Source organism: Pelecanus crispus, chromosome 9, assembly GCF_030463565.1.
Source record: "Pelecanus crispus isolate bPelCri1 chromosome 9, bPelCri1.pri, whole genome shotgun sequence".
In the NCBI taxonomy this organism is placed as follows: Eukaryota; Metazoa; Chordata; class Aves; order Pelecaniformes; family Pelecanidae; genus Pelecanus; species Pelecanus crispus.
In genome coordinates this window covers 20,482,886-20,505,347 of record NC_134651.1, presented here as the reverse complement: position 1 = coordinate 20,505,347, position 22,462 = coordinate 20,482,886, and the positions used below count along the sequence as shown (strand labels likewise).

The window sequence follows — 22,462 nt, the reverse complement described above, 5'->3', positions numbered from 1 at the left end:
TTTGGACTGTGTTTTAGGCCACATATTTTTAAAATAGCTATTGGTAATTTCAAAACCTTTTACTGTCTCCACTTCAGCAGATTTTGATTCCAAGGACGGTGGGTTATAAGAGCTGCAAGCCATATCCAGTAGCACTTCTATGGACAATGTCTTCTGCAGGGAGCATGTTGCTTTTTAAAAGACCGCATGTTTAACCTCTTATTTGTGAAAGAGAGAAGAGAACTGAATGTGACTGTCACATCTTGAGGTCTGACTTTTGACAGCTCTGTTCTTCATTTCCAACCAAGGAATTACTGTTGTTTATTCCCTTCTCAAAGACATTCAAGTGGACTGGAAATCAGCTGAGGATGGGCACTGCAGAGTCTTTCCTTGTATGGCTTCTCTCCGCCTGCCATCATGAAGCTAAAGGTGCTGTTAGGTGACATGTTAGGCTGCTGGGAAATTACAACCAAAGTACAGTCCCGAGAGCTCCCTCTGAGTTTACCAGATAAACTATGCTAAATTTAATGGGCAACTGAAATCATATTCATGGCTTTCACTGTAGCATATTTTCAGTTAAAGGGATCTCGTTGCAGGGTATGTGTCACAGCAAAACATAGATTTTGCATTGCTTTATTAGAAAGCATTGGACTGTCCCTATTTAGATGTACTGTACTAGGGATGTTATTGTTAACTGTGCATTGACACAGTATATTGTGTGAGTGATCCAAGTTTTAATGCCTTTATACTCTCCGTCAACATGATGTATCATAATTGCTTTTTTGGACCAGTTACAAGCTGAGCGTAAATATTTAGTATTAATGAATTCAGGTTTATTATGTGTAAGTGTATCTGCAGTGCAGCAAATATGCATCCATCCATGAAGCATCTTAGCATGCTCAGAGCAGGACTTCCCCCTTTCTTTCTCATCTTCCTTTCCTTCCTGCTTCTCTGCCTTCTAAAAGGCAAAATAATTTGCCTCTGTTTTTCTGCAGTTGTTAGTGGTCCCCTCAGCCTTGACACTTCACCATGTTTACTGGACACACTCTTGCATTTCTGTCTGTCCTGTCTTTTGTTATGAGCAGATTGCCCAAATAGTCAAATCCATTCACAGGTCACTGGTTGAGGGCTGTATCATATCGACAACATGAGGTATTTTATTTTATCCTTTTTGTATGTATCTTGTTTTTTACATATCATCAGACTTTTGCTTCTCCTGCCAGTGTGCTGGGGAACTTTGGAAAGCAACGTGGGAAAGAATGAAATGACAGCTGTAGATAAGCCAAAAGCACATTCTGCACTTGCTTTCCAGGTCTGAGGCCTCACTGCAATCCCTTTCTGTGCTCTTAGGCCAAAGGCTTGGCCTTCTCTTGAGAGACTGCCATTGTCAATTGTGTCAAAAGAGAGTGAGTTGGGGGGTCTTCATAGTGTCAATGGCTTCTTCCTGAATTGATCCATGATGGCTTGTGATGCCCCGCTGTCTGAAGGCTTTGGGGCTCTATTCTGGCATGCTGTGCTGCATTCAGACCAGTATTTGTTGTGTATTTCAGAGGTGAAATTCTAGCCACACAGAGAAAAGTAGAAGCGTGACAGAGGGGGAGGGTGGTTCTGGGTTTGAGATTGCAGCCTGGAAATTATGGGACATGGATTCATGCTTTTGCTTGGCTGTATGTTCTGCAACATCTTCCAGCCTTTGAAATGGGGCAATAGCAGTTTTCCCACAGAGGTAAGTAAATGATTAGGAGATGCTCAGGTACTGTAAGTCTATGAGACTATAAAACTATACAAGACAGCTGTACAGACTGGACCCCACTTTGTCAGTGGGTCTTCTGAAGTCCTTGCCATCCTCCTGCTGTGCAGCTCCATCTGTAGGCTCCTCTTTGTCAAAACAAACTGCATCTATCTGTGTAGACTCAAGGGTGGCCCCTGCTTTCCCCAGCACTCCTCATGCTCTCCTTTCCCCTTGTCCCTTGATTCAAATCAACTCTTGTAAAATGTTGTCAGAAGAACAGGCATATAGCTGGCTACAGCTGTGGTGGTGCTGGACATTTGCACAGAAGTTCCCTCAGTGTGTAGCATGGAGTGCACAGGGCAATTGGTGGTCCTGCAGTACAGGGGGCATACAGAAGGGAGAAGAAAGGACTGTGAAAAGATGAGACTAAAATCAAAGGCTGAGAGAAATGAGAAAGAGAGCAGTTGATGTTTCCCTCCAGGAAGTCCATGTGAATCTTTAGGTTTCCTGCTGCGTTCTCACATTTTATAAATGGACTGAACAGAGACAGTTTATATTCCTAAACCTAACGAGATGCTGCTCGTCTTCTGTGAAATTGGTTGGATACCTAGTGATAAGCTAATACTTAGTAGCAGTTTTCCCCCTTATGACCGTATGAGTCCTAAATACCCAGCTTTATTTGGTGCCTTTCGTAATAAGGGAGATGATCTCATAAAGGCATGACTGGGGTAGAGCCAGGCTCCCTCTGCACAGGCTTGCTAGTCTGACAGGATGCTTCTGGGCAGTTACAGCTCTTGGGAAGACAAGAGCCTCCCGGGGGCTGTGAAGGTACTGCCTGCTGGACACACGTCCACCGGAGACGTATAGATAGAATAAATGCAGGGGAAGGGGAAAGGGTGTTGAGGCCACCTTGTTCCAGTAGGGGTAGCTGGCCAGTGGCTTAGTCTGCTGCTCCCAATCCTAAGCCTCTGTTGGCCTGCGGCTTTAAAGTTTGGCACCCAAAGAGAACGCACGGATCTGCAACAGTCATGTAATGGCTCTGTGTCTGAGATGACCTGTCTTGTGGTTAATAATGTACACACATTTTGCAGAACTGCCCAGAAAGTGGCAGGCATTTTTGGGGACCAGGATGACTACATCTCTGATGCCAGCAATAAAATTGCCATTTATATTAAAAGCCCCAGAGAGCTTAAAATTTAGTTGGAAGTCATAGATGAGACATCGCTTAATTTTCTCCTGCCCTTGCAAAATAACAGTCAATTTTTGCTGCTGTTTTTAACAATAAATCGGGGAAAATGTGCATACTGTAAATCTTTTGGCTCCGATTATTTAAACTCTCAGACTTTTGTTTCTTTTTTCTTTTTTTTTTTAGTTTAAGTGTTAGTAAACAACTTTACTTGTCTCCACTTTTTTTTTTAGATCATATTAGTAAGGCCTGTTTTGGATAGCTTGGAAGCCCAGCTGTTAACTGATGGAAGGCCTATCTCATGTACTCTATTGTAATTTACTTAACACTGCTACTATTTTATAGTTGTAACTGCAGTAGAATAAGAACTCTACAATCATTCTGTAGGGAACTCAGCCCTCAAATTGCATATAAAAACTCTGTGTTGCTGGAGCTCACTGTAGGTTCAACTCACTGAGCAACTCAGTGGTTTTATGAGGAATATTAACTAAGAGCATGTGTAGGCCTGCTCTTGGAAATTCCAAAGTGTGTTTCCATTGTGAGAGAGTCATCAGAACAAGCTTGCATTGCTAGTTGCCGTATATCCCTCTCATATGTCTAACAAAGAAACTCTCTAAGTTGTTCTGCCCATTGACCTGCTAGTCACTTTAAACCCCAGTGGAGACAAGCTGCTTTGAGGGTCTATAATTACTTATTTTTTGTTCAGCCTTCCAAGTATAAAGTTAAAACTATATAGATTACTTTCCCTTTGCTTTAATACAACAAGATTCAGAGTCTGTCGAACACATCATTGCAAACTCACCTTAATAATAATCTGAGTTTACAGACTCACTCAGCCTGAAAATAAATTGAAAGGTACTAGAATTAGTTTCTTGCAGGAACATTTTCTTCCACAGAAGTTCTAATGAGCAGGTAGCGGACAGACTTGGCAAGGACCAGAATAGTAATAAAACACGTTAGGAATAATAATAAGCTAGGAAAAAAATAGAAAATGCATCAAAACAAGAAGAATCAACACTGGTCATTATTCCCAAAGAATACCAATGGAATATTAAATTACATATTGGAGCATTGTCACTGGAAAACGGCGCTTCCTGAGACTGAAGCTTTCAGCATAAGATGTGTAAATTGTATGTGTGGGAGGTATATGCATGTGTATAACTGTCTCTAAAGGAAATTTTGGGGAGCTTGAATCTCAGGAACTTCGTTTTGTGGGTCATTTAGTCCCCATTTCATCTCTCAACTACCTTGCACTTTGCAGTTAAAACGCAGGACAGAGGAACAGCCCTGAGGTGACCAAGTGACTCAGGAGACCTGTTTGACTCACGCTTCTCCTTGCTGAGCCACAAGATGCAGCAGGGCACAGAGTGCTCCTCTCCAGGGACAGCCTTAGTCATTTGTCCAGCCATTCATATGCACTGTAGTCACACTGACTGACTTGACTTGTAAGAAAAAAAGTTGACATTTGTTTATTTTCATAGAAAACAGAACTGTTTGTTGACACCCAGCTCTAACCCTGTAGTCTTGACAAAACATATAAAGTATTAGTGGGAAGGGTCCAAGCCTGGCTTTGACAAAGGATGTGATGTGACTGCGATAATGGGACAGAAAGGACTGGGGAATGTAGTCCTGCTCAGGTTTCTCAATTTTTGTAGTGTTTTTTTCCAAACTTGAGACATGTTGAATTTGATCCTCTGGTCTCAAAAGCAAGACGCTACTGATTTGATCAGCTTAGATATTTGCTTCCTACAAGCCTGCCTTTTTGATGGCTTCATGACTTTGCAATCAGACACTTCCCAGTTGAAATACGTAGTCAGTTCAAATTCTGACAACTGATATAAATCTTTTGTGGAAGTAATATAGATGTCTTTTAAATGAGATCTTTAACTGCTCTAATTGTACATCAGTATTAATACAGGAATTCAGTCTTTCATTTCCTGGCTGTATTCCTGTTTTGTTTAATCATTTAAAAAAAAAAAAAAATCCATAGACTTTCTTTTTTCAGTTCATTAGCCAAATTTAATGTTTATGTCATGAGAGTGAAAATGTAGGAAAATAGTTGATTTCTAGCTGTCATTCCTATACTACTTGTGGTGTGTGCAAGTAGAAAGGTTTAATAACAGACTTGAGGATATGTCTGGCTTTCCTTTTTCTGTTATGCACTACTCAATTCTGCTGAAAGTGAGAAATAAAATTAGTGCTGTTCATTTTCCTATAATTTGAAGCAATCCATTTTCTCCTAGCCTGAAATTCAGGTTATTTCCCAATCCCATTGTGTTCAGAACATGAAGGAAACACTCATCTGTTCAGCCCTAAAAAAGAAAATTCAAATGCGGCTTTAACATGTCGCTCTGCTGATGTGGGCTTTCTCTGATGCACGTTGATTGCCTGTCATACTCTGTAAATCAAAGTTATATATCTACATGCACCATACTACTACTGCTGAAAAGGGTTCTAATTGTTTCCCTATTCAGCTTGAAGGGCAATCAACACAGATTAATAAACATATGCATAAATAACTCGTGTGTATTATGAAAGATTACAATTTGCATTTATTTTTATCTGCATTTCAAGAATTATAGATGCTAGTATCTATTAGACAACCCAGTTTTGTCACGTTCACAGTGGGGAATCTCTCCCTGGGAGATACTTTCTTTCCTTGACACTATTCTTTCATGAGTCCTCTTGAAGTTGATCTGGGTCTTGAATCAAAGCTATCCTAAAGATTTTACTGGATACACCTGTGAAGTATGAACACCCTTTTCATATGTGAGGGTGGATTAAAAACTTCAGCTTGGATCACTCACAAACATCTGCAAAACTCTGTTTTGGTTTCCCCAGTTTTTTCTCCAGTGTCTCGCAATCCTTAGATTGTGTTTAGCTTTCTCTTCCAGAATCCAACAGCACAATTACAGAAGAGCCTTGACCTTCATTTTAATAGTGTGTTGTTGTTGGTGGATATAAAGCAAAGCTTGAGAACATGACCACAGGTAACCATTGAACTCAAACCCCCCAGTGGGAAATATGCTGGTTTTACCCTTTACCTCCACATGGATTCTAGAAGGCACTTTTTAGAGCTGCAATAATGTCATTTTGCTGCTTCTATCTTTTCTTGCCTCTAATCATCTGCTTTTGTTGTAAAGCAATGCATCCACTGGCTAAATAAGTAGGTGCTGATAGACTTTATTTAACAATTGTTATATTTCACTTCTTACTGAGTGAAAAACAAAATACAAAGAGATTCTAGAGACCACAATAACGAGCTGGTCATCACCAGAAATGTTAACATTTCTGCATGCCATTTTAGGTAGCCTAGAAAACCATTTGGCAGGCAAATTCACGGAAGTGTGTGTGTGTGAAGTCCAGTGTGGTTCATCCTTCCTAGAACTCAGTAGCCTTTTTCTGCATTTAGTAAGTGGATGTCGTGGTTTAGCCCTAAATGCAGTGACACTGGTGACAGTGCCCGTTAAAAGGTATGTTGCCATGAGCTCTCTGTAAGACTTGAAAGCCTGTCTGATCCAGTACAATACATAATGACCCAAAATGTTTGAGTCGAGGCTGCTCTGGTTTAAGGTCTTTATTGTGAGACCATCTCAAAGGAATTTCTTTTGGCTGACAAAACTCAAAATCCTGGGGTAGCCAGTGCAGTAAGCACACAGCAGCAGGCTTCTGTGTTCTGTGTGGACACTGGGCAGTAAGGCAGGGAAAGGGGCATCGTATTCTGGAGCAGAGCACAACAGTATTTTCTTGGTTTTTTTTTAAAAAAAAAGCAGAGCTGAATTGTGCTGCCCAGACTAGCTGTGCAGACTAGCTGATTTGGGCTGCAATATTTGGTGCATATATAAAGGTGTCTCTGAGCCCCTTGCTGGCTTAAGTTGTTTTAAAGTAGACTGCTGCCTGCAACGTAGCACTGGGAGGTGGAAAAACAGTTCATATTATGTCAGGGTTATTGTTTTTAGATAGAATAATTTTCAAAGGGGCTTAAGTGACCTAGAAATGTACAAACACTAAAATTTACTAACAGCAGCTTTGCAGATTTTAATAGTAATTGGTAGTGCAAAGAAAAGCAGCAACAGACTGGTTTTGGTTTGTCATCTTTTTGTAAAATGAGGTCAAGGCTTTGTGTAACCCCGGTTGCCACAGCCCACCACCTGAATGCACAGAAAGCACTATTTCTTGCAAGCTCAGATACTTGAAACATGACACTCAATGAATGGCAGCTCCAAAGAGTTACCTGAGGAATAAAGGCAGTTTACACACGTTTAGTATGAACAGCACTGAGCTAATCAGCTCTAATGCGGGGAGGGGAACTAAACCAGTACATTGCCTACTTAAGTTGCCATTATACCATTGAATGCAGGTTACAAGGGTGTTTGCTCTTTGTTTTAATATTTTCACTCCCTAAAAAATCCTCACACAGATTTTCACAGCTTGGAAAACATACTTGCTGTTGCTTTAGCAAAATTTCATTTCACTGCAGCTTCATAGGCTGTAGTGATGATCCTTTAGGCAATGAAAGTATATGTCACTAAAGGAGCATTTAAGTACTACCTTCCTTCAGTGTCAGAGCTTGTTGGATGTAGTTTTTGCTCAACTATTTGGCAAAAAGCTACCCCTGCAAGAAAAAAAACCAAACACACACACACAACACAGCAGTGACCAAAAAATAATTAGCTGAACATCCCCATTTGCAAAAGTAATTCTGAGAGTGATGAAAACCAGTGTGTGCTAATTTTTGGCAGCTTTGGCAGTTTATTGGCAGGTTTTATTGTAGCTGGTTGTCTCTGGTGTTAAAATCCCATATATGTAGAGACCTTTTAGTAGTCTGCTAGAGTTACTGGATCTGGCCCATTACCTCTGTGCATGGATACAGAAGAGAAAAGAATTTCTGTGCTTTGCGTTTGGACAATTCACCTTGATTTCTAAAGGGAATGCATGGACATGCAACAAACATATTGGAAGACCTAAGTGTGGAGTTGGTTCAGGGGCACTCTGGGTACATGTATGCATGGGACAAGCTATACTTTTGCTGGTTAGCCTCTTTCAGTGTCCTGACTGAAATCACTAAGTCTTAACCACCTATAGGCCCATTACACTTGCTTTTCACATGCTCTGACATGCAATATTAAATCAACTGTGTTTCTGAAAATATAATGTCCTTTTTTTTTTATTTCTCTGAACAAATAACTAGTTTCTGACAACCCTGGCTAAGAAACTGACATCCATCAAGACAGGGAAAGAGTTGTTTTATATTAATATTCCTAAATTTAGCTGTGAAGGACATTAATATTCTGTTGTGGCAATAATGGTCACTTTGCTATGGATAAAAAAGTGATATAAGCAGAGAGATTTTCAAAGCGGCTTTGTATCTTAGTGAACAGGCCTCTCCGGGCTTTGACGCTGAGAGCTGTCGATACCGATGTACAAGATTTCATGTAGTTTTATTTACCAGATTGAGACTGTCCAGGGAAGAAGGAGAGAGAGAGACCAGTGTACACGTCTGTGTGGAGTGATTCCCTTTCCTGTTTTCTGGGTTTATCCCACCTGTGAAAAATGTTTCACTTAGTTTTTTGGAGTCTTCATTTCATTTTGCAAGTCACAGACAGATATTCATGCATTTCACAAAATGGTGATCGCCAAATGAGCTGAAACCTTCCCTCCAGAAATCAGAAGGAACAGAAAGGTGGTAATGCATATACTTAATAGCACAAGGTTAGTAATGCTAGCTGTAAAGTTAAGGCAATGGATTCTGGCAGGGCTGTTCCAGTGCAAAAAAAGATTTTCTGTTGAAGATTTCTATGGGTTCTAGCACCTGTGACAGTAAGGCAATGTATCCAGAAGTGTGTTTATGTAGTTTGGCTGGGCTAAGCTTCAGTAAGTTAAATTTTTTTGTTTCCTGTGCAAAGACCAGTTCAGCACACAGAAACATTGTAAGAGCGAGAAATACCCAAGGAAGCCATGCACTGTTTTGTAGGAGCTTGCACTCTGCATTCCCCTTAAATAAAAATTTAAAAATACTATTTGTATATTAAAATCTATTTAGTCCCATTTAAATTACTAATGTGTAGATGCTTTTTTAGTAACTACAAACTGACCCTGAATATCTATGAAAGCAGTACCTAAAATTGCACCTGGAATATTTGGATATATGCCTGTTCAAGAGAATGCAAATCCCTGAGTTTTGCCATGTGCTGAGATGTCTGGAAGCAAAATTGCCCAATATGAATATAACAGATCTGGAGTGGTGAGCTGCCAAAAGACAAGAATTTGCATAGAACTGTCCCTTCAGTGGAGCCTGCATCCCTGTCACATCCCTGCTGTGACTGTGCTACTGAGACCTCCTCCCAGGCACTGTGTGCCAGGCAGTGCCTCTTCCTTTCTTACCTACTCATACGGCATTTATAAAAGAAAACAGACAAGGCAGCCCAGGGTACATATTTTGAACTGAGAGTTATGAATGACAAGATTATCAGAAGAATTATGTGAATAACTGGATTTTCAGGTCACTAGTTGAACAAAAAAAAATGTGTATGTTTTGCTATGGTTTACACTGAAGTGAAATTTGTGGGGGGGTTTCCTCCAAAATGAAATGTTCTTCTTCCTGTTCATTGTCAGGTCAGGATTGAGCTCCTTTGTCTTTGGGACTGGAGACCATAGGAAGCATTTATTTAAAACCTTAATTTCCTTGTATTTGAGCTTGGATTTTAAAAAGAAAGTAGAGTCATGTTTGCTCAAGGGACTTAGAAGAGCATCTGTACAATCACTGTTTGAAATAAGCCTGAATCTGGAAAGGTTAGACACAGTGTAATATCTCGGCAGGCACAGTGCACTTGGTTTACAGATTGTCGTTCTTAGAGTGTTGGCACATTTCATTCATTTGTCCAGGTTTAAACTTTTCCCAGCATCTGATCCTCGAAAAGGCTGTTTACTTTACAGATTTTCCTTCCATTACAACTCTTTGACTCAAAACCAAAGGAACATTTTATTACAAAAATCCATTAAAAATATTTTATATGTTAATTTATTCCCATATCTCGTTGAAATATTTACTTAGCCACAGTTGCTCAGGCAGAGTGGAGTCTGCGCCATGTGGTTTTCCACTGAATGTGACAAAAACACAGCCTTGTTCTAGCTCCACCCGTTTTTGACAGCATGCAAAACCCCACTCCATTAACGCGAACATGCATTTGCACTCAGTTTAAACATTGCATATGGTTGATGTCTAATTCTAGGTGACTCTGAACATATGCGCTTTCATTTACTGGCTTTTAGCTGTGCGTCTCCCATGCAAAATTAAAAATATCTGTAGTCATATAAAAGCAGAGCACTTTTCATTCCTGCCTGTTAAGTGTCCTCTCTATTCACAACTTACAAACCTTTCCATATGCATCAGTTAGTCACCAGTCATACAGGGGGCTGGAGCACTGGAGACCCTGTGCCCCAGATACAGTAGCAAGCGTTGATCCTCTGAGGAAAGCAACATCAGGCCACTATGGGTGTTCAGCCCAACCTACTCGTCATTAATTCCCTGTTTAAGAGGCAGCCTACTAAAGACAGAAGGAATGCCAGTGGCAGTAAGAAGTAGTAGCTGCACTTCTGTTCAGACTCATGAAATACAGTTTTGTTAAGCTCTCTGTGGATCAGAAATGTTCTTACTCCTCAGTTACTCCTTTCCAAGCTGTCTAGCTTATGTTAGATTTGTTGTAAAAATAGCATACATAGTTTTTATTTAATGTTTCTTAGAAAGTGTTTTGGGTTTGTTTTGGTTTGATTTTTTTTTTCCCCCCAAACCCCAACTATTGCTAGCATTTTCAACCTTTTGCATTATAAAAATAGTTGACCGTGGAGCATAGCAGATCATCGTTTGAAATTAGGTTATCTGGCATCTTACAGAAAACCTGCTGTGGATAGTCTTGGTTAGTTTTGCTTTTATCGTACATTGTGCACTGCATAGGAATTACAGCTGTCTTGTGGTTGCTCACCAGGGACTCAGTTAATCTTACAGTGCAGCCACAACACATGGTGTTTCAGTTTGATCTGGAGAATCTTCTGCATGCAAGATTCAGTCCTGTCGTGGATGGTAGGAGCCAGACCCTCAACAGCAGCCCAGAGTGCTGCTAGGGGTCTGTCACACGTATAGGTTGGCTTGAAGAAATGATTTTCTAGAAATAATCTAGTGTCAGGCTATGTGGGCACACCTCTGCAAGTGGTATTGCTTAGAACAGATTCACAAGCAACAAACAATTTCTGCAAGGCTTCCTAGTTATTCCAGTGCAATAATGCAGGTACACAAAGAGGGAGTTTCAGCTCATTGCATGTTTGCAGGATCAAACCCTGGGCCTGTGGGTTTGACAGGTGCAATAAAATAATAAATTTTATTTTATAGCACTAATGTATTCTGTGTCCTGAGAGGCCTGACTTCTTAAGCAGCACCTGATCTCCTACCTCAAAAGCAAAGGCATATGGCAGAGGTAGGATGTTTGATGTGCACAGACATGTCAGTTGCTCGCTTCAGATAGTCCTCCAGGTGCACAACATGACTCTAAATTTGACCTTTGTCATGAGTCATTTACACTTTAACCTGTATCTAAAAGGATGGTAGTATATCCTCTGGATCTTGATGTAAGATCATTGTGAGTCATTTGTAGCCTTTCAGAAAAGTAATGCAGAAAAAAATCATGTATGTATATTCCTTGGGAATAAGGAGGGGGACCTCTGAAGTGTGATTAAAAAAAAATAGAAAAGAAATGTGTGTAATATGTTTGTACGTTTAATTTCTATAATAAAAAATGGTGTAGATTTGTGTAAAACCATATTTACAGTGCAGTTCCTGAATCTATGATTGTGATCCTGCCCTTCTTTCTTCAGTTATTACATTTCATGGTCTGCTGAAATCATGTTTAGGGGGATAAAAATAGTATATCTTCTGTTTTTTGGCATCCAACCTCTAATTTACAAATATAATTTATGCTAATCTTGAAAGTGCTTCTCAGATACAAAGTAAAATGTGTCATCCTTAGTATATGTGTGTATAATTTATTCTGATGGGGAATAGACATTTCAAAGCCATTTCAGCCCTTTATACTCAGAACATTTGATATGAACAGAGGAGCTGGGTGTTCATTGCCGTAAGAGTAAGGAAGTGGTTAAAATAACAGTAGCTGTTATCTTAACCCAAAAAGGGTAGATGCACCAAGGGATGAACTGCTGTTTGCTCAGTCAAGCCAGCTCATATGCAACCCTTGAGTTAAGTATTTTTATGCCTTTTGTATTTTTGCTGATGATTAGTCATTTTTGTGGTGGACTTATAAAAATCTCCTTATGTTATTACAGTTAATTTTTTGTGACTTCTCTTTTCTTCAGTCTCTGACTCAGACGGCTTCTCTGATGGATTAGATGCGTGTCATGGTGGGTGGTAGCACTGTGTGGGCTTGCAGCTCCCCAGAGGGAAGAGGCCTGGCTATCCATGTGCATTCTTTGCCCTGTAATTCATAGTTTTCCCCATTTCTGCAGAGGAGCCTGCAGAGGACTCCCATCTCAGTTTCTGCCAGCTAACAAACCAGTATCTGTGACTGAGTCTTCCTCAAGTACACGAGGAGTGAGCAGCTGCTATTGAAATGGTTTCTCTTTGTTATCTGGAATTTCAACACTCAGAGAAGGATGGTGACCTGCTGTGGTCCCAGACTGGGGTGTATCATGGCAAAGAAATGGCAAAATACCTTCAAAGATGCCACATTACCAGTGGAGCCCTTCCTCCTGCTTAGGAGGTCAAGTCTCATAATCAGGTGTAGTACCCCTTTTGAACTTGCGGATAAAAAGTCAGAAAATCTCATGTAAAGGAGCACCGGAAGAAAAAATAAAAACGGTACAAAGATGAGGAGAACTACGAAGTGGTTCTTGGTGCCTGAGGCATGAAACTAATCCATTGTAAGTCTGAACTGATACGAGAATTTCTGGATGAATACCAAGAACAAGAGTAGATAGGTGGCTGGGAAGAAAATGTAGCTCTAGGGTATTCTGACTTTATGGGACTTAGATATTCCCAAGAATTCTCCTACTCCTTATGACTGCACTGGGGGATTTAATATTCCACATTGTTTATAGTTAAAGCAGTAACACCAAGTAAAACAAAAGTTTTCACACAACTATTAATTTGTTTTCCATGAATTAATTCAGTTTCTGTGTGGACCAAGTAATGAAACTTCACAGCAAATTAAAATCGTTATTTGCAATGCTAAGTAGGAACAATGCAAATAAAAAAGACCACACCAATTGAGGCAGACAGTCTCTGGATACTTTGCCATGTATTTTTCAGCAATGTGATGAGAAGTTCTTTTTCTTAGTTTTCTAACTTAACAACTTGAAAATATATTCCTAGTCAATAGGAACGTTATGACTCATGGCAAAGCAAGGTGAAAATGACCTTGCTTGTGCTCTGTCCATTTAGAGTATTTTCTGTGTTCATTTTTAATGTTTAGCCTTCCTCTAGAACTTGCCCTCTTGTGTTGTGCAATAGAATGAATAATATAAAAGACTTTGCCCTCTGTAGTTCTTCAAACATGTAAATATTTGAGTTATTCCATACTGTAGTTTGGTCAATGCTCCAGTATTTACTTGATAGAATAGAGCAGGCAGAGCACAGTAAGCTGAGCTGTAATGTGTCCAGGACTGCGATGATGACAGCTTATGTGCAGGCAGGCTGATACGGCAGGTAGGAACAGCAAGGTCAGTATGGTTTTATGCTAGCCCAGTTCTGACCTCAGAAATCTCAGCGGACAGATAAAACCTGTATTGGAGGTATAAGAAGACTCATCAGATCCGTTTGGAGCTCTTGTTCATATTTTGGAAATGACAGCTGAAATCCACTATTACTGATTTAAGGCAGATCAACCGTTTTGGTATTTGTTGTAATGATTCCGTTCCAGTACTGTGTGGAAGAGGGATAGGGATGGGAAGCTTGCTTACCTTCCAGTGCACCCAAGAAGGGAGCGTGTAATCTGGCATCACTCGATGATCTGCATGGGACTTGTTAGGTAGGCTTTGGAGAAGGCCTGTCACATGCTTTTGAAAGGAGAGCTGCTTCAGAACACTCTTCTTAAGGGTGTCTGGAGCCGACCTCACTGCACTGCCCTTTTTTCCATCCACTGCAGCATCAGTCACTAGACCTAGGCAAATGCCAAAGTGCATTTTCAGCACAAAGTCAGCTTTGCTGTAAGTGTGTAACATATGATTAACTTTGTTATTATATAATTCATGTCTCTCTTTGTAGACAAATGTCTTGCATTTTTAATGGTTATTTGAACGCTGTACATAATTCTTTCTCAGAGAAGCAGTTGAACCTGGCCGAGTTCAAACTGAAACTTCCCAGAGGAATAATCCAAATCTGTATTTCCATATATATAAATAAACTGTGTAATACTTACAGCAACTCACATAATACAGTTTTGAAATGAGATAGAACTCATTATCAGTACAGTGAGGAGCACAGACTCTTTCCTGTCAGAAATAATGGAGTGAGATCTACACAATTATTTTCCCTCACTGTCTCTGTAGTCATTTATGCAGCAAGGTGCATATAAATCTTTCTCGGCCTGTTGTGCTGTAGTGGAACATACACCAACCCCAGCCAACTCCTGTGCTTGCAAGCAGGAGTATAAAAATAAATCCCTTAATTCTGTTTGGTTTCATGATGTAACATCAGAAGCACTGTGCATTGCAAAGCTGCACTGCCCAAGTCCAAATGGAGCTTCAGCACGGTGCTGCCTGAGGGTAGGGGATGCCACATTTGAAATCTGCCATCCTGCCTTTGTACTTGTCCTCTGGGTATGAGTCTGGAGTGACTCCTTTCTTTTTGCATCATGGTGGATTTCAGTCTGTATTACTGAGATGTGAACTTGGCACTCAACCCCATGTTACACTTGGATTTTTTTAGTCAAGCTATGCTAGGCAACACCCGCTGCCCAACACTCAGGAATTGCTACCAGCATAAGTAACAAACCTCAGCCTTTTGTGATCCTGGTTAATGACCCGGGTTCAGGACCAAGAATTAGAGGCTAATCTTCTTCAGCTTGGGTTTACAGTGCCTAGCTATCAGCTGAAGGTTGGCTCCTACGCTCAAAGAGAAATGGACTTTCTTTTAGACGTGTCTGAAAAGAGGGAAATGGTGTCCTGCTGTTTTTGTCTAGTAGCTGAGCAGAGGATGTAGAAGAGCAAGAGCAGATCTATTGCAGCCATGAAGCAGAACAGCGAGGTCTGTTCCCACCTGTACCTGCAACCTCTCTCTGACCTGGCTATAGGCTGTTTATTCAGGAGTAAGTGTAGGAAGCAGGTGAGACAGGTTTTCATCTGTGATTTTAAAAGGAATTCAGTAAAGAATGAAAAAAATACGGGAAGGGAAAGAAAAAGAAGGGACATGAGTTCACAGGTTCAATCCCTGCTTACTGCAGGGGGGTTGGGCTCGATGATCTCTCAAGGTCCCTTCCAACCTAAAGCATTCTATGATTCTATGATTTAATTGTTTGATGAGATAGTGCATTAAGACACTGGACTTATATTTTGAAAGTTTTTACTTCTGGAATACAAAATGCAGCAGTTTGGCAAAAAGCGTGCTTTGTATAAACACAGTTCTGTGTATTCTTAGGAAAAGGGTGAAATCTATCGCCTCACTGGAGTTTGGGCGAGTCCATCCAGGACAGAATCTGCCCTACAGTGTGTGGTTTAAACACCTCCATGCAGCAGTGAAGTAAATGCACTGATTAAATAGTGTAACCTGATAAGAATTTTAATGTCAGAGATACAGCGAACTGAAATTTTGTTTGCTAAATGTGATTTATCCAATGGACTTAAGGAAGGAAGCAGACTCCCCACCTGTGTTCTTCAGCATGTTTGGATAGTAATCTTCTTTAAGTAATGTGACAGGCCCTTTTTGTAGCCCAGCGTCAGAGGATTATAGTATTTTCAGAACAATTTATGAAAGATTAGTAGAGGCATAGTTAATAATTTAAATTAGCTACAGGTTTTTTATTAATCTTCAAATTAATGAGTTCTACCTTTTGATCTTTCTGGCTGCAAATCCCTCTGGAGTTGATGCCAATTAGGATTCGGTAATAACTTGGTTATGAACATGGACCAGTGTGTGCATATGTGTGGCATACTTGTGTGTGTACCTGTGCGGGTAGGTGTCAGTGCCCCTGGAGAGCGGCACATTTCAGTTAGACCTGTTCAGTTCTTAACAATTTGGAAAGTGGACCTCTCCACTAGTGGAAATTAAAGAAAAATGCAAGGACAGTAGTGAGCAAATGAAGGTTCTGCTTTATCATGCACAAAGTTGTGCATTGCACAGTGCCAATCTGATGCCCTTAGGACAGTTAGATACAGCTTGTGTATTACCTACAATGAAGATTGGCACAGTATCAGGGAATGAAATGACCTCGCTCACTCTTCACGTGAACCGTTGAGAAATGTTCTTGTCTTTTAAAGAAGGAAACATGTTCAGCACCAAATAAATGGCACCAGCCCAAGGCAACATCGAATAGGAAACTTACAGAGGAGCAGACTGACCTGCTTAGAGCTTCACTCTGTGTGAGGGGGAAACAAGAGGTAATCACAGCTTTCTGGGACATCACAGTTCTCATACTGACATTTCTACATGCCCACAGTGGTACTATTTCAAACCTCCTTGCAAGCAGGCCCATGTTGACCTGTGTGTGTTGCTGAGTTTCTTTGCATAGTCACTGAATTGCCTTAATTGAAGTGTGCTGTAGGTTTACAGTATAAGCATCAGTAAGAGCTGTTTTTCAGAACTGATAAACATGTATGAGTATAGTAGGAATAACACCAGGTTCTCAGTCCTGCCATCCACAGTACAATGTAGTACTTGGTATGACAGCACTTGTTTCAGCTGAGCTTTCCTTCTTCTGTACCTGTGTTTCTGAATGGTTGGAGGTTATTTTCTTCCTGGTGTCCCAGAGCCCATTGCCTTTTCATCTCCTGTGCTTGTATCTTACGAGTCTGATGCTGCTCATGTTGCAACTTCATGTGGATTTGATGAGGTGTTAATGTTCAGTTTCCTATATTCAAGTAATTTTTAGAACATTTCTTTCTCTTACCATTCTTTAATCTGAAGGGAGATGATTGATTGGACCCCTAGAGCCTTGTTTCCCAAGGTACATGAGTGTCTGTAGTCAAAGATGAGTGTGGGGGAGTGTGGATCAATGCACGATGTTGCATTTCTAAATCAGTATTCTTTGCCCTACTCAGTCTCTTGTCTTCCTGAAAACCCAGTGCGAACTTCCAATATTTGAAATTTATTCTATAGATGATTTCTAGTCACAATGCTATGAAACCTGAGCAAAAGCTTTTCTCAATTTCTTCTTGTAAAATTTTGAGTCAATGCGTAGTGGTATATCTACATTTCAGTTGTTGGCAACTTATGTTGGAAAATAGACTAATCTATTCTAGTAGTCATCTTGTTTTAAGAAAAGAAAAGAGCATTGCTTGTTTCCAAATTCAAAAGTACAATCTGCTCATCACAGGCAGAACTGAGACCCTGGTTCCAGGTACCGTTCAGGCAAAGGTGGATCATTTACTTATATGTATATTTTCTCTTACAGCATAGGTGGAGAAGTAGTGAGAGGAAATGAAGGAAGCTACGTGGGGAAACATTTCCGCATGGGATTTATGACAATGCCTGCTCCTCAGGACAGACTGCCACATCCTTGCTCCAGTGGCTTTACCGTGAGATCCCAGTCTCTTCATTCTGTTGGAGGAACCGATGATGAAAGTAGCAGCTCTCGTAAGCAGCCGCCTCCAAAACCTAAGCGAGACCCCAACACCAAACTAAGCACCTCATCTGAAACAGTCAACACTGGAACAACAAGTAAAAGTGGGAAACTACCGGACAGGACTGAAGGTAAACACTATAATTCTTTGGAGAAAAGGTTCTTGGTGACCCAGTGTTAAGATTATCCAGTTGATAATCTGGCATTTAAGAATAACCTGTATGTTTCCCAATCTGTGTAACAGTTCCAGCACAGGTATTCTAGATCACCGTTCTCCAAATTTTGGACCAGTGGGTAATTGCCAACCTTTGACATTTCTCACAGAACCATACCACTGATGTAGCCTGGTTATGTACTGGGGAATGAGTTGAATTTATTCAAAATGAAGGGAAAAAGAGATTGCTATTAGATGGCATGTAGGACAATGTTGACTGCATGCCAGCCAAGGACCACTCACCATATCACTAGCACTGTGCAAACCACAGCTTTGGAAAGGGTCCTCCTCAGCAAAGAAGTGAAGGTCAGAAATTATTAAAAAGAATACTGTGTGGCCCTGAAACTCTACAGCAAGGAAATATCATCCAACAGCAAGAATTGTACCCGAGATGACATAACGTATTGCCCAAAGCTTCTGTTTGCTTATGAGTCTACATTTTCTCTTCCCATTCCTTCCAGTTACATTTCAGCCGATGCAGCATTCAGAAGAAAATAAACAAATGTGTTGAATAAGGATATCGTTTTCTTACTCTGAACTGTTAAAGATGAGCTAACGCTATAGGGATCTTCTCCTTCCTTTCTTCCATGCTGGAAATGCATTTTGTGCAGCAGTAGGACCACCTGTACTCCCTGCTAGGAGAAGTCAGGATAACTCTGCTTCACAGTGTGAACTGTTAGAAGGAACCCTTAGGGACAAATGGTTTTGATCAGTGCTGGTCTTTCCCACTGCTATGTTACATATCAGTTTTGACATCCCATGCAGAAACACCTATTAGTTACATTCATGCTACAACCCCTTTTAAGCAAATCTGATTTTAAAAAGTCATCAGTGATAACAAAGATGCAAAGGAATGTATAATTCAACTGGTGGCATGTATGTCTATGATTGTGAGGTTGAATGCAAACATTGAACAAAACTATAGATTTATTTATGCTGTTGTTGGTAGTTATTTTGCATATGACATTTATCATTATTTCCATAGCTTGTCCTCTACAATGACCATTACATCAACTCCACTGAACAGACTAACATGACAAATCCAAGCATTAAGTAGCTACACTTGATAACAGCAGTTTACCACAATTTTACTGGACCAAGGCCTAGACAGAAACCATTCAGATTTGTGCCACAGACAGATTTAAAATCCCATATCAGAAAGTCTTTCAAGTCTTTCATTTAATACAAAAAGAGAGTGCATGGCACAAACTTCTCAGTCTGATATGCTCTGAGGTGAAAGGCAGGAGCTCTTAAGTTACTCAAAAGTTCTTTTTAAAAATACTGTATTTTAAAATATTTTTATAATTCTTTAATATATTTTAGCACTATTTCCTCCTGAGTCTGCACAACCAGAATTACCAAGGCTAAATGAAGTTTGTTTTGCAGACAGGGCAGTAAGATAGGCTCTAACTTTTTCTAACTTGTTTAATGGATATTCCTGCAAATGTGCATTGCGTCTCACAGTATATTGTGCTCTCTGGTATAGCTGTATAGCTGACCTTGGCATTATCTCTAGGATGATTAGGAATGAGGTCTGTTTTACATCTATCCCCCAGCCCTTTTCATCATCTACTGAGAAGAAAGAGGCTTTGACAACCTCAAAGTAGTAATAATAATAATTATAGTGATAATTGAAATACATAGAAGTATTTTACTAATCTCACAGAAGTTATGGCAGACTCCTTAAGCAGTCTGTGTCCTCATGAAATGAGATCTTCATCATGATTATTACTATGGAAGGTTCTGAAAATTTTGCTTCTTTTACCTGATCTCCTCCTGCCATCCGATATTTGACACCAAGGATGTAATATGTAGTCATCTCCCTTCTGACAGATTTCAAAGTTTGAAATTGATTGACATTTCTGTTTCCAAGGCCAAGTACCACTTTGCCTCCTCCCGCTCTGTGCAGATTGAGCTTGCTCTATCCCAGCACTTGATGGTTATGAGTGGCACCTGTGGCCCTGTAGCAGTGTTCACTTTGGAGAATCTGTATGACAATGGTGTTACTACACCATAGTACTAAGTATTGCAGAGTGCCTTGGATTCATTATTATAATCAAGAGCTGAATATTCATAGCAAGATCTCTGGAAAGAAGTGGCGAATGAGTAATACCCCATCACTAGCATAAAAGGTAATACTTAAATGTTACTGTTTAGTGTGACTAAATGCCTTCATGGCATATTGAGAATCTCTATGATACTTAATATATGACCTGTATTATAATTATACTGCTGGTTTATACATAGTGCAGCAATGGGCACTTTTAGACTATCATGAAGAAGTTCCTGGACATTTTGAATTGACAGAACCCCTTAACCATACTGTTGTTTTTGTGCATTCAGAATACCTGCCCTGTTTGTATGTGTCTAGTTTTATGTGTGCCCAACTTACAGGGGTTTCACCAAAGAGTTTGATACGTAGAAAGTAAGATCAGATTGTAGGGTTTTTTTGAAGTAAGCAATAAAATTTTAAAGTCTGAGATATACTCATGGGTGGTACAATATGGTGTTTGGATGAACAGGCTGGATTTCTAAAATGTTTTGGTGTCACCAGGAGAGGCTTTGTTAACACCTGCGCACTCCAAGGTAACATGTTTGTTTTGATGGAAGAATTTTCACAGTCATCATCTGGGTAGCATAGGAATGTTTATATAAACTGTGGTCGTACATTGATGAGGACGTCTAAAGATGGCAGAACCAGATGAAAGTCGAAGTTCATTATCTGCACTGTTAATTTGATACAAATATTAAACCATATTTGTCCCAGAATATGAAATTATTACTGTTGCTCTGCAATTAATTCCCAGCAAATTTAGTATCTGAAATTGTGTCTAGCTCAAAGAAACCTGTGAAGGTCTGATTCTGCCAGTCTGGTTTTTATGTGCAAGTGGTTAAGTTTTTCCATATCTAGTAGTTCTCATCCTAGTAGCAGTCTTTGAATTCAAGAAATTGTAAATCTGTATCTTTCCAATATCAGGTGAGATAGTCCATAGAATACAATATTCATGTTCTCCTAGGGAGGTTTTTAGAAGCTGAAGTCCAAGAACACACAGTTTTAACCTTTAGTCACTGTTGTCCATATTGTACCCAAATATTTTTATATGCATCTCACACATTTGTGTGCGCTTGTGGTACTTGCAGGCTGAATGGCTACAGCTTTTTCCAGGAACCATGGAAAACAATGATGAAAAACCCTATTGTTTCTCCATCAACTATTGTGGAATATCTACAAAGGAGTTGTCACAAAATTGTTCCCAGCTCAGTTTTTTTTTATGGCAATGCAGAATAATTCAGACTATAATGTCTATTGTCTGACCCTGTGGCTACTTTAGAAAGGAATTTGCTACATTTCCTAGACAACTAGGGACAGCCTCACCACTCATTTTTCTTAAACACGTTTACTTTTTGCTTTTTGATAATGATCCAGTTTATATAAACAAAAGCAGTTACTGATGGTAACTTTTATTCTTTTTCTGATAATGGCAAAGTCAAAATATTGAACCCATCCCATCATAATAACTACCATAACATTAGATTATGTTTTGAATATGAGTCTGACTTTACTGCAGAAATAAGTGGCAGAAGAAGTTTGGTCATGAGGTTGAAAAACCTTATCCTCCTGAAGCACAAATAGCATCAGTAACAGCCACACCAGCTCTGTACACTTTTCCTATAAGTGCTCTTGCTTCCAAATTTGTGGGAGTGTGAGAATCTTCTTTTAAGTTGTGACGACATGGATTAACCTTGTCGGATTGTGCAGCAGTGTGTTAGCACTTCGGTTTGTGTGTTTCATCCCAGTCTACCTTGGCTCTCCCTGAAACAGCACTCTCCAGCCTGAAGGCCTCATTCCCCTTGAGTTTAATTTTGTTGCTGTGCTTCCACACTTTTGTGTCCCTTCTCATGCTTCAATATTCCTTTTTTACTCTTCCGGCTACCTCTCACATGCACCCACTGAACGCCTTCCACCCAATGCATTTCTCCTCCATGACAGATTTCTAGAAAGTTGTTTTTGAAAACGTGGGTTGTCTTTTCTGCAGAGTTTTCAAACTCTGGTAGGAACAGCAAACAAATGTAGTTGGGTCCCACACATCACACATTGGAAGTGAGAAGTGAACTGAAAAGGGTAATTTTAAATAACATTTTAGCGTGGAAGGCATAACTAATCTTGATCCTGAAAGGCCCTTTATTGAGAAGACACAGGAGTTTAATTAACTGATGTGCTTTCAGTGTCCAATCTTACAGAAAAAGAAATTAATAAAACAGTATAATTGGTAAATGTAACCAGCCTCAAGCAGTGTTTTTTGATATGATCACTGCATGTCCACAAGAAAGATTTACAGATCTACTGCAGTGCAAACATAAATGAAGAGGTGTAAGTGAATTGCATTTTGAAAGTTAACTTTTTGTTAAAATTCTGTTTAGCAATATGGATGATGACTACATTATATACATATATGCACATAAAATATATATAATATACTGTAATCTATGTATACATAATAGACCCATTTATGCATAATGAAAATGCAAGTTGTGTGTGCTTGCATGTACATACAACCATGTGCACACAA

The 22,462-nt window shown here is 39.8% G+C and overlaps 1 protein-coding gene across 1 annotated transcript in view; it reads left to right on the top strand.

Annotated features, from left to right (window-relative positions):
- The window catches only part of NYAP2 (neuronal tyrosine-phosphorylated phosphoinositide-3-kinase adaptor 2), a 147,518-nt gene that overhangs the window by 44,969 nt on the left and 80,087 nt on the right, over positions 1–22,462 (top strand). Inside the window, exon 2 of the mRNA XM_075717062.1 lies at positions 17,510–17,808. Coding sequence (XP_075573177.1) covers positions 17,510–17,808 — 299 coding nt within the window. The remainder of the gene's footprint in view (positions 1–17,509; positions 17,809–22,462) is intronic.